This window comes from Myiozetetes cayanensis, unplaced genomic scaffold (genome assembly GCF_022539395.1).
Source record: "Myiozetetes cayanensis isolate MyiCay16 unplaced genomic scaffold, myiCay2020 scf2-11, whole genome shotgun sequence".
NCBI lineage: Eukaryota > Metazoa > Chordata > Aves > Passeriformes > Tyrannidae > Myiozetetes > Myiozetetes cayanensis.
Window position 1 is genome coordinate 54,473,899 of NW_026087411.1, and position 24,590 is coordinate 54,498,488.

The 24,590-nt window shown below is 40.9% G+C and overlaps 1 protein-coding gene across 2 annotated transcripts in view; it reads right to left on the reverse strand.

Moving 5' to 3' along the window:
- Nucleotides 1-24,590, reverse strand: part of AIG1 (androgen induced 1) — a 119,843-nt gene that overhangs the window by 11,454 nt on the left and 83,799 nt on the right. For both annotated transcript variants that reach the window (XM_050316868.1, XM_050316869.1), the window contains exon 4: nucleotides 2,001-2,116. In XM_050316868.1, the coding sequence (XP_050172825.1) occupies nucleotides 2,001-2,116 (116 nt within the window). The remainder of the gene's footprint in view (nucleotides 1-2,000; nucleotides 2,117-24,590) is intronic.

Sequence of the window (24,590 nt, forward strand, 5' to 3'; positions counted from 1 at the left end):
CAGAAAGACAGTGGATCACAGCTGTGAAAGGCAGACACACCCTGAGTGAGAGGGATAAAAACCCCTTCCCTTTTCATACTTTCTGGTAGATTTTTCCAACCTGTGAATGTGATATATCACATTCATATAATCAAGCCAAGATTTGGCTTGCAGATAGAGTCTTCTGCACCTACAGACTGAATTCATGCAGAACTTGCAAACGATGGCACAGTGCAGCTTGTGTCTGCCTCCACTCTCCCCCAGTCCCTCCTTTCTTAACAGTAGAAGGAGAAATAGGTTGTAACAGAAGAATTTAGCAGGATAACCTTTAGGATGAATAAGCAATTGTCTCAGGCCATTTATAGAGAAATCACAACTTGGAAAAAGATGAACTACTTGAAAGTTGCCCTATCCATTTTGAAAATAGTACTTGTGTAAGCAAAACCAATAAAAAGCAAAAGCAAAGGAAGAGGATCATAGGCTGTGACTGGGTATCTGCATAGTAGTTAATTTCTTAATGCAGAATCTTCTTCTCTGTTTTACTAGTCCTACAATTTCCTTTTACCTTGTAGCTGCAGGATGCAGATGCACTGTAATAAGCAGGATCAAGCTACATGAGTATCACACTGATGCTGTAACAGATTCTTAAAAGATTCTAAGACACCTCTGGTTTTATTTCACTTGTAGAACTGGATTGCTTTAATTTTATATTCTTATTAAATACTATTCCATGTGTCTATTTAGATGATTTTGAGAAAACAGGAGTTGCCATAGGAGGTCAGATCACAGGTATAGTAACTCTGCCAACCTGTCTCCAGGCACCATCAGAAGAAGGTCGAGAAATATCACAGTTAAACATTACTATATATGGGTTAGAAACATAATAATTTTTTCCTGAAGAAGTAATAATGTGCCTTTTTGCATGAGGCTGCCCTCATCTTCCAATTACAAATATTATTCTTTTTTAAGAATAATACATATGTAAGTATGTATATTATTCTACATACGTAAAAGGTACGTAGGTTTGTAAAAGCAAATGGTGGAATGTGACTGTTGTCCTGAGACACACAACATCCCACTTCAGCTGGATTACTAGCATTTTATGATCACTCAGTGTGCATGAATGTGTATGAATAATGATCTCCCTCTCTCTGGACCGAAGGGACAAATTGCACAGTTGAAGAAATATGATAATTCTGTCTTGAGCCCATGTTCCTCTCACATTAGTTTTATCTCGCTTGATCGGTGGAAATTTTGGAAAGTATCTTCTTAGCTGAGAGAGGGCTGTTATGAGGTGAGAAGACAAGAACATGAGAAGTAAATGGGGGTCATGAATATTTGCAGAAAGGATATAGGATGGATCATATCAAAGGAACAATGTAAATAAAACAAAGGTTTAGTGAAAAATAAAACATTAGGATAACCAAAGTATATTAACTCTGTCATGCAAGACAGGTGCTTGATTAGAAACTGCCCAAAGACTTAATTTAATGTTGTGTAAGAAAGATTCTGTTTTAGTTTAATTTTTCACAAACATTTGCTTTTCTTAAAATGAATTTCAGAATGTTTGGATTACTGACTTATTCTGTAATCAATTTTACAGAACAAATTTATGAACTAGTAAAGAAAAAAGACAGTGTTCTATCTTCTCTGTTGATGTTTAAATACTGATGCAGGAAATCATTTGCCTATTCTCAGTTTTATGTGATAGAACAAAAACCCTAAGCAATAAAACTAAGGTCCAAGAAAAACATTTAGCCTGAAAAAAGGTTGAAAAATGTACCCTTGGAAAGACCACTGCTTACATGGGATTGTTCAACAAATTCCTGTTGTGTGAGGTTTGGCATATACTTTCTAAAAATATAAGCATCTAGGGAAACCAGACAAAGCCCAGGTCTTGGACCAAACGAGGCATGCAGCGTGAATCTGTTAGTGATTATATCCATAATGAAATATGTGCCCAAATTTAGCAGTACAAAACCCCCAATACAATGTGAAAACACAGCATGTACAGCCCTTACCATAAAATATAGCCAAGAGCGAAGGTGCACACTGCAGCCAGTCCACAGCTCCTGCTGGGATACTGATGATGTGTTGTTCTCATCTCGATTAATACAAAGGGCAAAACTGTTGTGTGCTGGAAAACAAACCAAAACATTGGGGGAAAACAGGTGATACAAATGGTTCTCACTGTACTTCCATTTCAATTCTACAATAAGAAACTTCGTCACAGAAGTCTGAAGACAATTCTTTATGGTTAGAAAGACAAGGTAAAATGACTCTATAAAGTTGATCAATAACCCAAACAATATCATCTCTTAAATGTCCAGTTGTTCAAGAGAGCAGAGGAAAACAGAGTAAGCAGAATGTGCTTTTCCTTTTGTCCAGGAATCCAAGGCAGATACTCGGTGAGTAAAAAAGGGATGTGGCACGAGGGAACATGGGTCCCAACGCACACTCCGGCCTTGCAGTTTTCTGTGATCTTTGCCATGTCACTTCGGTTATTTTGACCATTCAAGTTAGGACACGATGCATCTGATTTCCAGACACTAAGTACAAACAATGTCAAATGAACGAATATAAATGGAGATGTTTAATGCTTCTGAGAATCAGGTTTAAATGCATCTCCAGTCTGGGGACTTGAAAACAAGGGATGTATTTTCAAGTGATAGTCTCAGTACCTCTGTTCCTCCATGTGCAAGACAAGACCAACTATCTTCAGAAAGGTGTTGTGAATCTCAATTTGGTAGTTGTTGTGCAAAATAGTTTTACATTCCCAAATGAAACATATGAAAGCCAAAACAATAAAAAACATTTTCAGCCACTTGTCTATTTAGCTGTGAAACTCCTTATTTTGTCATTTTCCCATACACATTTCGTATACTGCCCCTTCTGAAAAGGCCTGATCATCAAATTAATGTCAGTAGCGTGAAAAACTGCATTCAGCCTGCCCCAAATACTCAATGTCTACATTTCAAAGTGCTGGCAGGCATGAAAATATACATAAGTGAAGAACAAATGTGCCAGGAAATAAGCCCCATAATTCCTGAATATACAGTTCACCTAGGACCAGCATTGTTGGTGATTCCAGAAACATACCCTGCCTTGCCACCACGGGACCAACTTATTGCTGGTGTCTAAAGGAATTACTTCAGTTGAGAGCTTGGCTCTGGGGCTTGGAGTGACTGTGACCATGAACTGTCCTGCTCAGTCCACAGAAAGGTCTGCAGGTATAAGGACTGCAAGGGCAGACTAGGTCCTAAACCAGGTTCAATCCTTCCCTAAGTGCTTGATCACCAACTGAAAGTTATGGCACATATACTGGCCACATTCTGCCATCAGATGCACACACGTAGTTCTGCAGGAAGCTGGAGGAACAGATTTTTAAGTCTGTAATAATTACAGTGTAAACCCATGCTAACTTTCACCAATGTGAAGACAGGACAGGCATGGAGTAGAAATATCCTTGCATGGATAACAGATTCAAATGAGAGGAAACAGAATAAAGTCTGAACCTTTAACAACTGCAGAGAAGAATTGTTTGAATGGGAAATGATAAGATAATGGAAATGCTCTTGCTGAGAGATACAAAATAATTTGAATTGGATTACTGCTCTGATTTTCAAGGCATCAGTAATTAATGAGTAGCATTTGGAGAATGTCAGGTGGATAATACAGTAGTTAGGGGAGCTTTCAATTTCTTCTTTTAACAATTTGTTCCACCCCCATCCCATTAAACAGTATAAATCAGCACCAAGGGAAAGCAAAGATGTTTTATATGTGGTCTGCTATAAATGTGCCCACTATTAGATGAGAGGTCTATAAATTGGGGAAGACCTTCAGAGTCCATTAACAGGGACCGACAGCAAAGTAAGCCCTGGAGATTCACCTGTATGTCTCGCAACTGTATGGAAATGGTCCCTAGGCAGAGATCAGTACCTCACTCTGCAGAGCCCCAAAGCAGGACAGTTAGAGGCCATGAAGATGTCTCCTGCCCAGCCTCCATAACTTCTTCAAGGAAAAAACCAAAGGGCAACAAAGACTATTAGCTCCAAACCTCACCCCTAGTAATCCTTGTGTGATGTATTCTTGTGATCCAGTCACTTAGTTTTAATTCTTCATTATATGTATGATGGTTAGAGACCTCGTGAGCTCCATTTCTCAGTGGAAATGTTTACCACTTTAGATACTGCTTGCTGATGAGTTCTTCATTGATGATAACAACTCAACAGCTTGCCAATTAAAAAGTAGTTAAAATAATTTTAGCAATCAACCCTCAATCTAGAATAGCTTCTCCTTTCCCTCCTCCCAGTTTCTGTGGTTGTACAATAAAATAGGTTCTTATTTTCCTAAATTCTCAGTTCTGTTCTTCTCTGAAGCTAAAAGGTGGAGAAAAAGAGGATAATGAACTGTATCAGTAAAGAGTTTGTATACGAAGTCCTGTTAAAAGTACAGTGCAAATAAAGGAGTAAGGAGAAAATCACAGATGTGTGTCTTTAATCTCAGTTTGTTAGAGCGAATGTTGATGCTATGTGAAAACACTGCAGTTTTACAAATACAGAGTATGAACTTTGGTTTAAAATGTGCTAGGGAAAGTGCCACTCTGAAAAGCAGTTTCAGATCCTTTACCAAATTACAAACAAGATAAAATTTCACTTTTCTACATTTCAGTCCCTCTGAAAACCCTGATTTAAAAACCATGACATTTTGGTGGCAGGGATACCTTCTGGCCAACAGTGCCAATTAAAACTCTAGACTGATGCACAGTCAAGAGGAGCAGGGGTGAAATGTGCTTGCAGTGGAACCCATCAGAGGTGGGAAAACCGCAGGAGGCCTAAAATTTCAAACCCTCTAATACTAATAGCATTAACAATCAATGCTCTATTGATAAGATGCCTTTATTACGGGCTAAGTATTTACAAGCAAAGTTGCATTTTTACCTGAATATCTTATTCTGCTCCCACTGAGACCAGCTGCTCCCATGAGACAGTTTTCCTGTATGACTGGGCTGACACTAGCTCAGTTGGTTAGAGCCTGGTGCTAATAACACCAAGGTTGTGGGTTTGACCCCATTATGGTCCATTCACTTCAAAGCTGGGCTTGATGATCCTTGTGGGTCCCTTCCAACTGTGAAATCTGCATGCTGAGCAATGCTGTGGCCACATCAGGGAGCACCGTCTCCACTCCTGGGAAGGCAACACTTCCTGCACCTGTTCCCTGCGGTGACCACAGGCTCAGGATAGGCCCCAGCCCTGCCCGGGCAGCAGCAAAAGGAGCTAATGAACCCTATGGCTGGCTACCTGCCAAGGTGCCCTCCCAGCCACAAATCCTTTTTTTCTCTGAAGTGCCAAGACAGTGACCCTCAGACCTGTTTTTAAGCCCCCTGTGAAGGATCCATCTGCCAAGACCACCTTGTGAGTTGAAGTGTGGCCATAAGCTCCCATTAGGCGACCACAGCATTGCTCTGCTCAGACCCTGTCACTGCCTGCCCCTACTGACAGAAAGGCAGCTTCGACAGATCTTTTTGCTAGCAAGTGCTGCTTGTGGCAGAACAGAAAGCTGCAGTTTCCTCTCCATTCTGTGACCACCACATGGCACTGCTTCCCAAGGACCCATCACCTACAAATGGTGAAGAAATCCATTCTTGCCAAATCTTCAACTGCTGGTAACAATGCATGAAAACAGAGAGAAACTAGCACAGTGCAGAGAGACTGTGTGAAATGTGCAGGAAGGTTACCATACGGAGAATCTGACCCACAAGACACTCTGGAGACTCACTCCAAAGAAGCAGCCTCTGAGTGAAGCTGGATTACCACACACTGTAAAAAGAAAAAACAAACCCACCCTGAGATCTGCAGGTGAATTAGTTCCTAGAGCCCCTGTCACTGCTTCCTGAGAGAAACTCTGCTCCTTAATAACTTTTTAAAAGGCATTGCTAAAATATGTTCCATCTTCCACACACTATATATGTCTAATGACATTTGAGACCAGAAAATCACATTACAAATAATGCAAGACATCTGTAGTGCTGGTTTGAGAAGTTGAACTTTGATGGAGGACTGTGCTTTCCCATTTTAGGTGTGTTCTGCAACAGTTAGTCGGAAAAAAAGATTTTATGCAGATTAGGTACATTAACAATGAGTTCTATATTAGTCTTTAGGCAATTAAGTGCTCATTCTTGAAAGCCTGATTATATATTTTATCTTTCAAACAGTAAGTGCTGCTTTTTTTAACTGGTTTCAACAGTACCTTGCTTGGCCTTTTCTCCCTCTCTTAATTGTGTTTTAAATGGAAAGTTAAAGCTTTTCAAAATGTGCTAAACTGGCAGCTTTATGTATTGGCATCTTCTGTCCTTAGCACAAACATGGTAGTGCTGTCTTCCCAAGTCACCCTCCTGATCTGCAATAACTGTTCAGAACTACATTCATGACAAGGAGTTCAGTCTATAAAGGCATCTCAGATGCCCAGTCAGCATGCAGAAGTTCTGCAGGGATGATTAAAATGTTTGGGGATCACATAACTTGTGATTATAATTCACTTCAACCAACAGCAGACTGTGACTCGTTACTCAATTTGATCAGGCTAAAAAATTACAGGGTGTAGGACATTTTAGTTCAGTGGAAATACTGTGGACCCCTGAGGCCTTCAGCATGACATTCAGTCCATGCTCTTAAGAGCCAGCGAAAGCCCAGTGACAAGAAAGGAGGCCTTGCAGTTTTGATGTCCACCAACATTTTAACTGACAGACCGAGAGCCTCCTGGGAGTGCTGGTGCACCCTGCAACAAGGAGGTTGCAGATAGGTCTTCACCCACAGAACCTGTGCAGCCCAGGACCTGAAGGGCTACATCTGCCACCCAGCACTGCATCCACATCAAAGCCTCTGCCCCAACAAGGGTGGCTGCTTCAACATCTGCTGGGGAAACTCCCCTGCAGCCCACTGCCACTGTGCCTGAGACTTACCCTGGTATGAATTTGATAAAGGCCCCCTTCTTTGCACCCTGCTGTGCCCGCTGGCTATCTCTGCTTTCTGCCTTTTTTAATTCCTCTATAAAACTGAATTTCCATCAGTAGGGTGGTACCCTTACCCTTTTTCTTCTGAACTCACAACATGATTATGTGTTGTTAAACAGCTGCTGCATGTCAGAATGAATGAAAGTGCCTGCATCTCCTTCTTTTCTTAGGGGTTTGTGCTGCACCTTGAGTTTAAAGGTGTTACAGAAACGACCAGCAAACTGACTTATGCCCATCCTTTTAAGTTTAAAACCATTGCTGGTGTGTTCACCCTATAAACCAATACTAATAGGCCTAAAATTCCCTGCTGTTTTAGACAGTGCCATTTGTAGAGTAATAGCAGTAATAAAGCTCCATTTTCCATGTGCTCCTAGCACACTAACGTAGAGAACCAGATCAGAAACTAGTAAAACAGAGGTAAAATTATGATTTACTCCTTGGGAAACTTCTGAGAAGTGAACAGCTGGCAAGAGAGTATTTATGTGTCATCTGAAGGATGATACCTTCTACCAAGGCAGTCTAATACATAAACAGAGCAGGAGGATATCAGAGCTGGGTTCATAATAAATTGGAATCCTTGAGTGAGTCTGAGCCCTTGTGAGACTGAAAGCACTGGTAGCACTTTTCCTCTTACAAATGAGAAATTATGACTATTAAATGAGACACGCTGATGCACAGGATGCACTCCAAGGCAGCCACAGACAGCTCACTAATTGTTATGGTAGCTTGGAGGGAGGAAGAAGTATTGTATGATATAAACAAAGACCAATACCCTGTAATGCCACAAAACACACATGAGCCAAAGATAACCATTTTCAATCAATATAAGAGTGTAGAGTTCTTTGAAAAGAAAATGAACACTTCCTCTTTAATGCTATCCCCTCTTTTCCTCTTTTCTGTAGATAAACACAGTGGACATGGCACTCCTGACTTTAGATGATTTGTATGACTTTCTCCATGCAAATCTGAGGTTGATAGCTTTGTTCTCATTTTTTCTGGCACATGCAGTATACACTATATATTGAAATAGCAGTGACAGTCTGATCTCACCCCTACGTCTGTATTAGTGTCAGGAGGTTATATATAGGTGTTTATCTATAGAATTTCCACAGTGCCAATCATTAAAGCACTTCAGCACCTCGAAAGAGTTACTAAATATACCCTCACAGCAGTCCTGATCCGTACGAATGGGATATTCTATCCTCATTTTGATGAAGGGCAAGATGGAGATGGCATGCCTCACTCAAGGTCACACAGGGTAGCTATGAAGGAACGGAGAACCACATCGTATTCCTCAGTTCCATTCCTGGGTGTCAGCCTAAGATGAGCAAGCATGTATAGAGAAATAACAAAAACTTGGTATGAAAGCCAATCTGTGCCTTCAAGTTTATAGCTCTGAGACATCTTGGCCCTTTCAGCATCTATCAGTTGTTACCTTGATTGACTCTCTGTCCTGGTTGCCTCTGCTTTTGGAGGCTTCTTCAATTGCCTCCTTCTGAGCTCTCCGTCTCTCTTTCATCTCAGCTCCTGCTGCTTCAAGCTGCCTCACTGCAGTTCCTATCCCTAACACCTTAACCTGACATACAAAATCTTGGTCACCTGGACTTGAAACAAGTTGATGGTAGGGACCGGACACAGCGCATACAGTATAGCAAAACTGTGCAAAACCATGTTGCCAAATGGAACGGCATTGCTACATGATTAATTTTCTTTAACTTATAAATAATTATAATTAATTCAATGTAACTACTTTTAGTGCTTGTTATGTATGCAGATATCATTAAACACATGCCAAGTGCAGTGTCACATAAATCACCTCTCTTCTTTTGCTGGGATCCTTTAGCTAGGCTTTCTATCCATTCTGTGCTATGCCCAAACTCCCCAGTCAGCTCCTGCCAGCAGGCACTGCTTGACCCTCAGAAGACTTTTAAAATACAAGACAATTATCAAAGCCCAGGTTCTGTGCACTCAGCCAGAGCTGAGGAAACCCTGCAAACCTTAATTTACTTTCAACCTCAAGTCTTTATTTTTGCCATGGAATCCTGAGAAAAAACATGCTACTTATAATGTGGAAATGCACACATAAATCCTGTGCAAGGAGCACTCATTAATCACAGCATTATGCAACATCATTTTTATACATATTTTGTTCATCTTATTTGCCAGATAAGCCACCTGCCCTAGGATTTCTCAAAGTACTATCTGCAAAAAGGTTTATCTAGGCAAAGAAATATATTCTTGTGTCTTTAAATTATCCTTAAAATCAATGTTTATGTACACACACACACTTTTACAAGTATTACAAAGATTTAATTTGCATGAATGAACATTTGACTGCTTAAGCAGGTCATGCTGAAAAGGTGCTTGTAAAATCATTGAGCCTCATGCATTCCTACCATAAAAATCCCTAAAGAGAGCTTGAAGACATATTTTAGCAATGGTTTGAAACAAGATTACTCATATGGAAAATAGTATTCCTCTCCTTGAAAAGCCAAAGGTAACTCCTTCTGCACCATCAGTCTAAGGCCTCGAAAGGAGAAAATAATTTGTATCAATGCATTTTCTAAATCTCTTTAACTGACTTGAAAAGTTTATCTGTACATAAAATAAACTGTATTAAATCCTAGTATCTGGCAATCTCCCGGGACTAAGGCTTTCACAGAAGGACATTTTTGGCTTCATGATAGCCAAAGTATCCTCTTTCTAACCTGAAAACATTGGACTCTGAATCTGTCCCTGGTCCAGGACTAAATATTGCTTGTCCTGGGCTTTGGGCCAGTATAATTTGGGGAAAGAAATTCGACATTTGGGAAAATAAAGAAAGCATTATTTGGCATTTTCTTTTTCAAGTGGTGGCTCTTTGATGCTATTCGGAAACTCAAAATCTTGGAAGTGGTTACCAAGGAACTGGATTTATTGGGTGTTGTGCAGGTGAGGTAGCCAAAGGTCAAACTTTGGTCTATCACATGGTGATTGCAACTATCTGCAACGTGGTTCAAACAATTTATCACACAAACATTATCATTATTTTTGTTCAGTTATTTCTTTACATTTTACATGCAAACTCCTTTAACAAATAACTCTAGAGGATGTAACCTCCTAAGTTTTTTGTTCTTGTATTACAGAAAACAGTACCAGATCAACATCAGCAGTACCAGACTAACAATCAGTCTCATTACTGCACCCAGTAACTCTCTGTCTGTCCAGTTTTGCTGGACATGCACTGCCCTGAATTTGTGCAGGAAGGCAGGGGAAGACAGATATGCAGCCCTGCTTGTGGGTCTCCTAAAGTTTCTTCTCCTCTGCAAAGAAGGCACGTAAGTAGACAAGCCTGGGGAACATTCTGAATGAAGGTCTTCTGTCATGAAAACACACTGACATTCCCTACTTCTTTTACCCACTGTATGACATACTTTATTTAGGAGAATCATTTTGCTTCAAATGCAATGAGTTCTAAATGCTATTGTTCATCTTAAAACAATTGTAATTTTGATTGATAGTAAAAGTCCACACACCACAGTGAAAGACAGCAATGTCGGACACAAAGACATTACAAAATCTATAACCTGACCCTTTAAAACACAACTTGAACCATCAGATTTGACTTATGAGACTAGTAACAATAGTGCTTCATGCAAAAAGCATTAGGTTAATGCTGGATCAGGCAAAGTTGCCAAACACACCCTGGCATAATTAATCAAGAATATTTCAAAAACAGATCGCCTGCAAGAGGTTATTGATTTCCTGTCACGACACGTTTTCCTCATGAGGTGCTACAATGCTATGTATCTGAGATGTGCTGGCATGTATTTTTCAGTGACTAAGCCTTGATCTATCTTCCTGGATTCCTGCCACTGGTGCACTGACATCTGCAACTACTCATGTTTGACAGTCTCATGCATGAGCTATGTGGCTTCCAACTTGGATAGGATTAGTATAGGAGACTTTCTGAATACTTCAAATGTAATTGAAAGCAGATAAATACAAGGGTCTCAAGAGGGTGGCATGCTTTTTACAATTGGAATCACATTAAATCACGTGTATACTTGCTTGGACTAAGAAAGATCTCAGTATAGTAAACCAGTATAATATGCAAGAAAGTGTTTGCCCTCATTCTTAAATATGTACGAATTCTGATACTGTCACTTCTTTACAAAATGTAAATACACTGCATGGCTAAAGTGTGGCTTAGACAAGCATGAAAAGGTACACATTTGAGGAGAAGGGAGGGAGAAGAGGAACAGAACATATTCAGAGACTGACAGGTGTTCTGCCTTTCACCCATGCCTGAACTAAGGCATTCGTGTCTTCTGTGAACCATCCCTGCCAAGTGATGAGAGCTGAAGACAATATATATCATGTAAGTAAAGGTTATACTGTTACAGTGTCAAGTATCAGTAAGAAGTGACGTTTTCTTTTAGAGCAAAATTCAACTACATTCCTTACATAGAGCACATTTCTATTTATCTGTTTTTTCTTGGAAAATGTGGACAGTGATGTAACAATCTGCAAACGTATTTCTGTACATATTTACTGAATACTGTAAAATAGAAGATGCAAATAAAACTGACGTTAACACTGCTGTAAAGAGTTTATCTTTCACATTTCGTTACTTTTTAGACTCTGAACTCTGCAAACAAAAATAATCTTGCTTTAACACAGATAATGCAGAGCTTGATTAAAAAAAAAGCCAAAAAACTTTCAGTGGGAAATAGCCTATTCTCTCTTGCTGTCAAATACCTGTTTGAGGATTACAGTGATGGGCAGTACACAAGCATCACAAGAGGACAGGGATACTGAACATACGTAATATCAAGGGCTCCGAGATGACCAGGTTGCAATGGAACTGTGACACCCATAATACTAAAGTTATGGACTTCTCTGGGTTGTCTTGCAGACTCTAGCCTGATTTTTTCTGTTCAATTTAATGTTGATATGTCTGTTTCTGCTTCCCTCACTTACAGCTCTGTCCCCAGCCAGGCTGACCTTACTGAGCTGTCAGTGACCTGTATGGCTTTTCTATTTCAAGTGTGAGAAAGGAAGGATAACTGGAGATGGGATGTGATTCTTCTTACCACATGGTAGCATTATTCCTAGCAAGCAGAGGAGCAGGACAACAGCTGTTACCATGTGTAAGGTCAATTGTTCCTGGGACAGCAGTACGTGCATGGCAGGGTTGCAGTGGGATGAGTGGTCTCATCTCTCATACTCTGGAGAACCCTGGAGGAAGCAGGGTTTCTTACTCTGCCTGGTATCACAGCTCTTATCTTGGAATAAAGTCCTCAAGGACTTCTGCTCCAGCCTCCCAGATGAGGTCCAAAGCAGTTCAAGTGAAGTATCCCTTGGTTTCCTTCCCAAGACCCTGTTAAATGTGGTCTGAGTAATTCATTACTTTGGTGATAATTATAGTCTCATAATGCATTTTTTCCAGTACTAGAAATTTTATCTGTATTCCCCTATTGCCACAGGGATTCCAGACAGAACTTCCTTTGCAGCACCTGCTCATAAAGCTGTACAATCAGTCATCTGTAAAGTTTTGCCATGTATAACTTCAACTTCTGAGCACTTCTGTGAGCTGTGAGATCCATGCCAGTACAGGGACTGAGGTCACCCAACGTGCAAGTGCTTCATGACACTTTTTCTTTAAATGTAAGAAACACCTTTTTTTAACTGTAAAGGTGATCAAACTCTGAAAGTGATTTTCCAGAGAAAGCATGGAGTCTCCATCCTTGGTGGTATTAAAAAAATGACAGGACACTATCCTAGGCCATTGGCTACAGTAGACTCTGCTTGAGGAAGGTGTTGGACAAGACAATCTCCATTGGTGCCTTCTCACTCCACCAACCCTGTGATTCTGTGGCCCTGTGTCCCTAATTGCCTGGCTGTTATGGTCACTGCCTTTATATGCAGTCTTGTCAGCCCTCAGTATCTCTTGTCCATCTCCACTCCCTGGCCAATGCTGGGTCTGTAAAAAGTTGCTGCATTTTGTACATGGTCTTTGATACCACTCCCTTGGTTCTCTGGGGTAAGAACAGAAAAGGAAAGCTGAATCAACCTGATCTGCAGTATTTCTACCCTGTGCTCTTCTGAAGTGTCTCTTATTCAGACTCTCAGAGTATTTTGACTGGCCAGTCACTAGATGAATTTCACAATGTCAGCTATAACATTGTTCTGTTCCAACTAAATACTCAGAGTGACTACAAGTGCAAGAATTGCAGAGTAAAACCCTTACAAACAAGGAAGATCACTACAAAGGTGTCATTGAAGAGAGATATCAGTGATTCCAGGTTGCCTGAGACTATCTGATTGACTTTATACTGGAGAATGGCTTCTGTCGGGAATGGGAAAATGCACACTTAATTAAGCGCACTTGAACTCCATAGCAGTGGTATTTTCCACTGGGAGAGAGCACTGAGGATAACCCTGTTGTTAAGAGAAAGACCAAAGAACCACCTCAAGTGGCTGCAGTGCAGATGTGGGAGCCAGCATGGTGGGCTACATTGGCACAGCAAGCTGAGTGAGAGGAGATGTCTTCAAAAGAGCAGGTTAGCTGAGAAGGGCTGATTAGGGCCTGTCTCCACAACTGGAGCTGCAGCCACCCCAGCTGTGCTTGCTGAAAGACTCATTGGTTCAGATTTGGGTCTGCACCAAGCTAGGACAACATGGTATGAGGAGCCCATAGTGGAGACCACAAGGATGGCAGCTACTCTCCCAGGACTGAGAAGAAGGACTGACTTAAGAGCATTGCAAAGGCATGCCAAAAGGAGAAGAGACTTAACCTAACACTGTTGGTTTAATCATTATGGGCTTCCCCATGGCATTCCCCCCACCACACACCAATAAGGCTGTATTTCCTTGAATGCCTTAGAGCCACTGCTAGCAAGCAGATAAGCACTGTTGCTCAGGGGCACCCACGTGTGTAATTCAGTTCTGTAAGTTTCTAGGCAGGGTCTTGTGCCAGTGTTATTTTCAGCAAGAATACCTAAGCGATCGAGGCCGGCCTGTTTGACTGGCAGCAGCTCTGGGTAGAGAGGGTACACAATGTACGCCCACGTCAGACCACACTCAGCACTCGTTTCTCCTTTCCAGCTGCTGCAGTGCATTCTTAGTAGGCTACTAAACTTTGTATTGGCACTTCTGCAGAAGGTACCTGGCACCAGAACAGTATTAGTATTTTAACTACTTGACCTAGTGGCTTACCTTGTTGAGCAGGCTTCTTTAGCCCTATAACCAAATTCTTAATGCTCTTCACTATTGAACAAAACTAAAACTTTAGGAAAAGCTTGCTGCTCTGATGAAATGTCCCTGAGCAGAGGAACTACTATAAAAAGACAATATTATCTTATGGTCCTTAGATAAATCCTAAACTTTAAACAGCTATCACCAATACATGACACTGCTTTCTCATCTCAGCAACACCAATTATCATTTTACTGCAAAACAAAGGAACAAAATAAAACCAAACCCCCAGACTTCTTAGCAAACTGTGACAAGAAGTCAGATAACCCAGAGTAACTACGGGATCAGCTGAGATTACCATAGTAGAATTCTTTGTGATAGTGGTATATTATTAGTCTTATTAATAATTAAATAACTTCTGACTGTCAATATGCTTTATAAAAATTCCAATTAACCCTTATACAAATTCCTTGAGACAACGGGAAAGAAAAATAAAAGCGCTTTATCAGTGAAGAACTGCACACAAAGAAAGAAAAAGCATCTTGTCTAAACCAAGGCAAAAGGCAAACAGTGATGGATTTTGTACTGGAATGTAGCTTGATGATGCCTTTGACTGGGCTCAGCCCACTACAACACTCCCTTGTCAGGAGGTCAAAGTCAGAACAATACTGGTGGCAAGTCTGCAGCTACTTCAGTGTAGTAACCTCTTACATTCATGGCATCAGGAGAAGAAAATCATGTGGATAAAATCCAGTAGTTTAGGCACCCAATCAAAGCAGATTATTTCAAAACTTTTTATTAAATGTGAGTCCATCTGCCTCTCTAAATGTCAATGTAAACATGCTAGAGGGAATACAAAAAGGCCAGAGGAAGACTTTGGCTGTTGACTGTGAATTTATTCTTGTTCCTACTCCTCTCTTCTGGTGAAAGCAGAGAGCAACGGGGAGCTTAAAACCAGTGGACTTCAGCTTCAGGGCAGCTTTAAACAGGTTCCATGAATTTGAGCCCAGGCTTAACAACATGCATCCAAGCGACCATACGGTCAAGATTCAAAGATTCATGGCAAGCCTTCAGTTAGGCACATCGCTGGAAGCAGGAAGGACACAGCAGTAGGTTAGGAAGCCAGGAACATCGCAATAATATTTGGGAAGGAGTTTCTGTACTGTTTCCAATCTCCCCTTCCCAGGAAAAGTCAGCAACATCTCAGGAATAACCACAAGTCTAAAGAAGCTAATAGAAACTATACTTTGGTATCCTCCTCCAGTCTGCCTTCAGATGGGATCAAGGGGCTGAAATGACTCTACCAGCATTAGTGGATGAGCTCATGGTGGCTATGGACATACTACAAACCTCTGTGCCACAATCACTGTCTAAACAAATATTCCCTCTGTCTCTCCCACACAACAGCTGGGAACTTGGCAAACATCAACCAGCTTCTAGCAGTCCTGTAAAGCAGGAAAGCACTGTGTGTGCTTTAAGAAAAGAACCAAGTTAGAAGAACTATAAACTTTTGACGCACAGTATGTAAGTGGCAGCATTAAGATCTGCTCCTTGATCCTTCGGGAAACCTTCTCTACCGATCCTTCTCCCCTCTAGTAGCTGAGACTCAAGCTCCTTCCCCAGGCAGAAGGTTGTCCCTCTGTGCTGGACAGCATCAGGTGGTGGTGGGGCATGAGGGCTCTCAGCTGAGCCCTGCTGTCCAGTCAGGTACTGGTGACCAGAGAGCATATCACTGCAACTGCTTCCTTGACCCAAGCAGGACTGATGGAGATCTCCACTGTACCTCCCTCAGGGTACTTGACACATGACTGTTTTGGCCAAAAAGTGGAAAGGCCTACTCTGCATCTGGGAGAGGTCAACAGCCCTTCTAGCCAGTAAATCTTTTTCTGAGAGTTGAGAATTGCAAATATGGTATCATATCAACTGTTTTCAGCTGCTTTTGTGGTGAGAGGGTCAATAAAAAATAATTTATTTTTGAGAAATGAAAGCAATGCAGATCTAGCCTTTTCCTTATTTTTATCTTTAAAGAAAAAAATTATTCTAGTTTTTCCCCTTAAAAATAAATTATTGAAGTATTTATTTGAGTCAAATAGAGATGCCATTCTTCATCAAAAAGTACAGAATCATAGAATATCCTGAGTTGGAAGGGACCCACAAGGATCACTGAAGTCTGACTCCTGTTCGTGCACAGGACAACCTCAGGAATCACACCATGTGCCTGAGACCATGAACTCTGTCAGGCTTGGTGCTGTGACCACTTCCCTTGAAAGCCTGTTCCAGTACCCAACCACCCTCTGGGTGAAGAACCTTTTCCTAGTAATTAAAGTAAACCTCCCCTGACACAACTTCAGATCATTCCCTCAGGTTTGATCACTGGTCACCACAGAGAAGAGATCAGTGCCTAACTCTCCTCTTCCCTCATGAGGAAGTTGTAGACTGCAATGAGGTCTCCCCTCCAGGTTGAACAGACTATTCTTCATATGGCTCTTCTTCATATGGCTTTTCCATCCCATCAGCATGGGGTTCCAGATCAGAAAGGTGTGAAGGCAGCAATGTTGATGCACTGCCATGATCCCCTTGGCATGACTTTACCAATCCCAGTGTCCCCTGAGCTGTACAGACTCTCTGAACTCTAACCATAATCCTAACAATAACGAAACCTTGGTGCTAAGGCTGGGGTCCACATCACCATGTGTGGCCCAGATTACAAAGCTTTGAAGGCAGTAATGTTGGTACTCTGCAGCCATCCCCTTGGCATGACTTTTCCAGCCCCAGTGTCCATGAAACAATAGGCTTTCTGTCTCTGTGAACCATATCTTTGTCTGAATTTAATATGTGACCAGCTCTGGTGGTAAAGTAATTGACCAGTGATGTTGAAAAAGGTCCCAATACCTACTAGAATTCCTCTGAGAAAAGTAAATGCATCGAGTGGGACTGAAATATAGTTGAAATTGGAGAAAATATCTGGAAGATCTTGCTAAAAGTCATTTTTCATCAAGGCCATTAGCACTCTATTTGTCAAAGCATTCAGAAAGCTCCTCAATTTTGTTGGACTCGTTGCTAATGCTGCTGCTTATGTTGGGACAGTAATAATCTCCTATTAAACAGGAAGCCACATTCTTTCATTTTGGGTGAGGATTTGTAAATGGCAGTCTATTCATCCATTTATCAATTCCAGATGTATTAAATAGTCCTTCAAACTGAAAGTGGGAAAACAAAAATTAGATTAATTGTAATATGGCAAGAGTCTTCAGTATATGATACTATGCTTTCTTCCCTCTAAGGACTCCTAAATCACTTCAACAATCATTTTGGTGCCTTGGTTATATTGAGAGGAGGGAAACCTCCAGCCCTGACTTCATTTGGGATGAGCCACTACCAGCTGAAGTGTTGTTTCTCTTCCTACCTTTCACCTCCTTTCTCTATAAAATCCATTTTTCCCTTTCTGCTTCAAGCCTCACGTTGCCTGGATGTTGCTCTGCTCCTCTATTCTCTCTCCACTCGTGTCAGGATGAGTGTTAAAAAGGTCTTCATCAGTGGAAGACCTGTTCGACTTTTGATAGGGAAGAAATTCCCTGTCCCATCTCTCTTCTTTATGGCCTATTCCAGTATTACACACAAGATAAGCTACTGCTTCATTCATAGCCACAGCAACAGGCAGGCATTCTAGAGACAGTGCAGCTATGAAGTCCTCCAAGGAGGATTGCTCATGGAGGTTGGAGAAAATGCATTCTTGTTTAAGGATGTTCTAGTTTAAAACGTGCAGTGTGAGAAATGGAATGAACCACATCATTGGTATTTTGAATACTGTGAAAGGCAGTACTTCACCAGTCTTGTAAGGACAGGAAAAAAGAAAAGCAAGCAGGGGCCAAGAAACCAAACCAACCAAGCATCCAGAGCTCAGGGAACATAAGGAGGGTAGGCAAAGTGCAGAAGTCACTAGAGACAATGCACTGCACCTCACAAGTGCAACTTCTTGCTATTAATATGACGAAAACTATTTATGCTCTCTGCTTACTCCTCAGTAAGAGATGGGCAACTTACCTTGCATCTCGAGCGGGTACGTGTGAGGCAAAAGCATACAGATAAACAGAGCAGATGGAGAAAACATGAGTCAAAGCACACTCTGTAAACAGATATGACAGAAGCAGATAGGTGAAAGAAGGCTTCTTTATTAAGTGCTCTAAACATTTCCCTAGGATCTATTCCTTTAGCATAAAACAGTCCTTCTCTCTTGTAAGGAACTGAAAAATATTTGCTTTACTGATTGCTTCGGTACAGATCTAAGTTTTGGGAATCTGACCCATAAGGTGGAAGCCCAGCACTGCTAATGATTTTTGTGTAGGATGGATGTATCCTAGCCCGGAGGCTGGCACAGGCTGAATATGTAACATATGAGCTCTATATTTCAAAGAGAAGATATGCAGCTTTCCAGCATTTTTTAATTTCTGTTTCAGCTCTTCATTCTTTCTTAAACTCCTTTTACAGAATCACAGAATAATTTAGGTTGGAGAAACCCTCTCACATCATGGAGTCCAACCTTTGACTGAACACCATGTCAACTGGGCTTGGTCAACTGCTGACATAAAAAAGGGAAAATCATGGGAAGGAGGATAAAATGGGAGAAGAAAACTCATAATGGTAAAATTTAAGTTTTGATAAAAACACAGATTTAAACAACAATTAGGAAAAAGAAGGTTCTAGCTAAAGACAAGGATTTATCTTTTGCTGGAAATAGCCTCTGATTATTCTGTTCAGCTTTTGTTATATGCCAGCTATAGAGTGTTAATCAGTGTGAAATTTAAAAATTCATTACAAGTTAAATAATGCACTTTAATTATGTACCTTATTAATACACTTTAATAACATTCATACAGAGATACACAGTATGTCTTGTATATACGAAATTCCTACCATTTTTACCCTAAGATATCAGCAATTTTAAAGTGTCATGCACCTGCAAAATAACATATATAGTTGTATTCACCATAAGTGTGTATGTAAGAGAGTGCTACATAGATCTTCAGATCCTGATGAAGTATATTAGTTTCTTGAGGCACACCAACCTCTTTGTAATACTTTCAGAAATAAATCTATCGTGAATTTTTCTTAAAGCCTACATGCACCCACCCAGTAAGTATATACGTCTCCTTGCAGGTCAATTATTCTCAAAGTTTCCACTCAGAGATGAAGTCCTTTACAATTCACTCTTCTTTCCCTCCACTCTCTTCACCATGTTTGAATTCTGACATTTGCTTGCTGAAAGGATGAGTTAACAGAGGCAATGCTGTTATATTTTACCTGCCTAAAGAATGGCCATCAAGGAGGGCTTGTTTATTTCCCTCAAAGCCACAATGCCATGATATTGCATTGCATTTGCCTAAGTCAGATAACTCTTATAGCCCACATACAAATGGAAATGATTTTGCCACTTCTGAGTCTCAAATAATCTTTTTCACAATTACTGGATTACCCCAAACCACTTAGATAACACTGGTGCAGTTTAGATACACAAGAGAATCTACCAGTGTTTTTTTGCCAAATGTTATTTTTTAACACTTCCTTCTATGAATCCTAAACAACTTTTTGTTATTCATCTCACTAACCATTCATGGATGAATGGCAATTGCTGAATGTCTTAGAAACAACACCTTGAAAATGTCATTCAAATCAATTTTTCAACAGCATGAGAGGCTAGGAGGTAATTCACACTTCTTTTATAATAATATTCTATAAGAGGTACTGTAGTCATCTGCCTTCCTGCCACCTCCTACAAAAGTAAAAGATTATAAATTCACTCTGATTTAGTGCAGCCAAATGTACTAGGCAGAGAAAAACACTGCAGACAGAACATGCTATTAAGATTGGTACACTATGAGAAAAGCCATCTCCATTACTGCCCCAAAACTAACCTGTTCCTTCCAGTTCAGCAAAAGCATGGAAGAATTCTGCAAGGCAGAGCTGGAATATGTCTTTCCCTCTGTAAAGAGCATTCATCCATGAACAGGAATGCCAGAAACATCCAAGCCTGGTATTTTGGACACTTCCCTCTCTCACGAGAGAAGTTCAGAATCCTGCTTTCCTCTCCTAAATACCAGCTACTTATTAAAATCCTTAGGTTCCCTCTTCCTGAAGTGGTGTATACACCTTAGGGGTTCACTGAACCTTGATCCTCAAATGTCAAGACAGCATTATTCCAGCATTTGCTCATATCCAACTCTGCCACCACTCTAAAACCAGCAGCAGCTCAAGCTCCAAAGCTGGGACAAAGGAACTAGACACCCTGTGGTTAAAAGAGGGTTTCATCCTCTGGGGCAACTGAGGAATGAGGAGATACCACCTAAGAAGTTCATGTCACAAGATCCATCATGCATCTGACACCTGAGATCATTTTCTGCTGTTGTCACCATGTTCCCAGACCCCAAAACCAAAGGAACAGCAGATTTGAACTGTGGCTGAGGAATGTATGAAGCAATCAAACCCAAACCATCTATTGTCAAAGTCTGCCTGTGTTACTGAACGCAGAGGTAAAAAAGCACCACCATTGCTACTGCTAAGTTATTTTCCACAGTATATTCTATGTACACAAAGATTAAGCCAAAGGAATTAAAAAAGAGGGAAAAATTGCCTATTTCCTCTAATCAGATATGCAGACCAAGCATCTTCCTGTAAGTCAGTTCCTTTCAGACAAAACCTCTGATAAATCTTACAGTTAAGAGTGAACCTGCTTTTAAGCATAACATTTGAACCTAAGCTCATTGCTTCTGATGACTTCATATGAAGGATGCTGGCACCACACAGTCAAGGACACTGTAGTTTCAACTCCTCTCAAGGTGGATACTGCATAATCTGTTTCTCATTTGATATACAGAATGGCACGTACTTGCCATGAACTTTGGCCTCACAGGGCTGCTGGAAAGGCTGCAAATATCCTGCTGTATTTAGGGCCTTCTCTGGTTCTCCTGGTCAGAACAGTTTAACACTCTGTAAGTCTGACCAGCGCCTCATGTAGGGAGAGATTTCTCTTCCCTTCCATCACACCTGGAAGCAATAAAGCTGACTTGCAGGACAAAAAAAAAACCCAATCGGTTTCAATCCTTCTGTTTTTCAGCATGTTCCAGGACAGTTTCCACAGTCTCCATCATGGGGCTAAGGAGTAGCTAAGGATGCTTACTGATGTATCACCCTCTTCCCCATAGCTCATTTGCGATCACCGTGGAGCATGAGCACCGCTCTGTGTGGCACCTCCCATGCTGTGGAAGGCACACCCTGAGACAGAAGGGGAACTTCTATGGTGACTCATTTTTGGTCTGGTGCAGGGCCAAACAGGTCCCTCAGGTAGATCAGGAGAGCTTCAGAGATGGCCTAGCCTGAGAGTAAAGCTATGATGTCTCAGAATAATTTTTAAAGTGAATTCCTCATGCTGTTTACAGGATTGGACCTTCCCATTATCAAAGCAGATGAAGATTTAACCTCCCTGTGCTGCTCCCAGCAGCACTGCAGCTATTGAGCTGCTTGCACGTTGTCTGTCTGTCCCATCGGAGAACATTTCCTGTAAAAAGAATTTTTGGCATGGCTGCTTCATTCTGTGCCAGGAGAAGAAAGTTGATGCACAGATTAGCAATCGATTTTCTAAGAAGTATCCCACAAATCAGGTCTCCTCTCTCTGTTTGCCTTCACATTCCTGACGGAGACTCTATAATTAATTTAAACTGATACAAGCACTTCTCCTCCTCTCTTTTTTGATGCGAGCTGTTTCAACAGACTGTGCAGTGAAGCTGCAGCAATTTCAAAGGCTTCCGCTCCCTGCACAGAAGGGAGCAGCTGCAGGAATAGCTCTTTGAAGAGGAAATGGCACCCAATGGGACTGGCAGGCAGCTCCGAGCTGAGCTCAAACAGCCCCCAAAGTCCTCGGGAGCATCTGAGGACATCAAAAGTGGAAAAAATGAGGCTGGGAGAAGCCTGAAGAATGACTTTTCCCCCTCTCTGGAGTTTTCTTCTTTGCAAGCATCAGAGTCTGAGAAGAAGAGTCTTCCTTATATTTGGCTCAGATAATCCTACTTATATTGAAAGACTGGAAATAAGGGCTGAACACAGAAAGTGGTTTCAGTCCTGGATTATTTATTAAACTGTAAATGTATAAATATATATACAGACATAAACACATGAATATAAATTTTGGATTCCTGTACATTATTAAAAATCCTATTCTATTCCAATTAATGTAAATAAGTATACAACCATATTTCAAAATGACTGTAAAGCACTCACAGGGCTTCATGCATGATTAACTGGTTAACTGATGAACTCACTGACGTGATTTATCTCAATGAAATGGTACTTTATTTTGATGATTGCAAATATACCCCTCTGTTATTTACAGCACAGGACACACTTTCCTACTATCCTATTTAAGTGATTTATAGCAAAATCAATAGACAAAATAAAGAAATCTTTGTTTCAGATATACAAAATTGTGCACAGGTACATATATACCCTCTCTGTCCCCAATGTGGGTAGCATCACTGAACTACTGTTGAACTTTGTAACTGCTGGAATTTTGTAGTACTGATTTAATGGGCTTCATATATAATGGGACTGTATCCACTGAAGCCCTATGTCCTATGCTACTCCTGCAGGACTACCCCAGCAGAGGGGTAGTTCAAACAGCAGTAAATTTTTAGTGGCAGGCCCACAACAGCAGTATTAGACCAAGTGCGCATTCTTTTATGAAAGCTGCATGCTTCCCTAATTCCTTATGTATAAATAAATGCCATTTTACTACACCCTGCTACTGCACATAACCAACATGTTGTCCAGAAAAAGAACTGACACAACATATCCTGCAAATGCCTCTTCTTTGTCAGATTGCACTAATTATACACCCACTGCATCAAGCTTCTCCATCCTTGTCCTCCTAACTGGCAAATTCTGAGTTTTCCCATTGATTTCACATCGCTCTTCTCTCTCCACTTTTAAATTTTACCTTTGGAACAATTTCAGCACGTGGACATACAAACCTGAGGTAAGTGGTGCACAGACCTACTGTGTGTGCCTATTTATGCCCATACTTCTGCACATCCACTGGCAGAGATGCGGGCAGCCTTTTATGTGAGATTATGCTGAGATTGGCAGGACAATCTTGCATCCTGGCAGGAATGGCCCTCAAACAATTTTGCTCTATAAAGTTTTGCTTTGCTGTGACTCCCTGTTGTTCTGATATTGCCCAACAAATTATGATAAAGAATTATATTCTCTTTTATTACACACTGCGATGAACTGGCTAATGAACTTCACTAAAAACACTTCACTTTTCCTAAGTGTATAGGTTGCTTAACTGAGTTATTATATGATGTGGAAAAATATAAGGAACTAAGTTCAGATCAGTGGAATAATTATCATTTCCACTTCTCTGTGAAGTGCAAGGTTTGCTGATAGGCCTTGACACCTCATATCTCAGAATTATTTTCAACGTCTGACAGGGTCAGTTGTTGAGAGACAAAAACTCCACAGCCAGTTGCTTATACTTCTGACAGCAAAATTAGAATGCAGAGCAGGAAATAAACTGAAATGGTCTCATACTTGAATGGAATATCAACATTCTGCTTAATTAGGTCACTAAGCATATGTTTGTTTACTTGGATATTATCTCTCTGGCAGTTCATCTTTGGGTAACACAACTATCTCATTGGAGAGAGTGGAATTCCCATGGCAGATAACATGAGGTCAGTAATTTGGGGGCCAGAAAAGTATGTTTATAAACACTATTTCAAATACCTCATAATGTAGAGAGTTAGAGTGTGAAAGCAGTACATGCCTCACTGGCTTCTGTGTCAGGTTGGTGTCCACACAAAGGGCAGCACAGCCATTAGAGAGCTGGTTACAGCTCTCTGAATTTCTGCCTGTCCCTGATTTACCTTCTTAGTTGATTGTAATTCAGAGAAGGGTGCAGAAGCTAGTGATGCCTATTTTATACATATCGAAAATTTTCCCATGTTGCAAACCAAGAAGCACAGGCAATATTGCCGCCTACATTCATCTCAGTCACTGTGTAATTTTTCTTATATGTTATATTTTATTTTTATAATTTTCTTCTACATCCATCAATGCATTAATTTTCTTCTTTGTTTTAAGAGCACTGGATGCTTGGAATGTGTACCCAGCCTTCTTGTCTTCAGAGGTCCAAGCACACTTCTGGTGGTGCATAAAAAGCCCAGTAATTTCCATTTCTGTTGGCATTACAGGCCCAAGCCTCAGCTGAGACTAAAGGAAATCCTTCAGAGATGGTCACAGTACAGACAAGTCCACATAGGCACTGTGGAAAGAGCAGATCCCCTCACTACTAACGACCCCTCCTTTTATGGGCCTGTGCTGAAAGCAGGACAGGGTTTACAGAAAACTGTGTGTGCTGTTCCCTCCA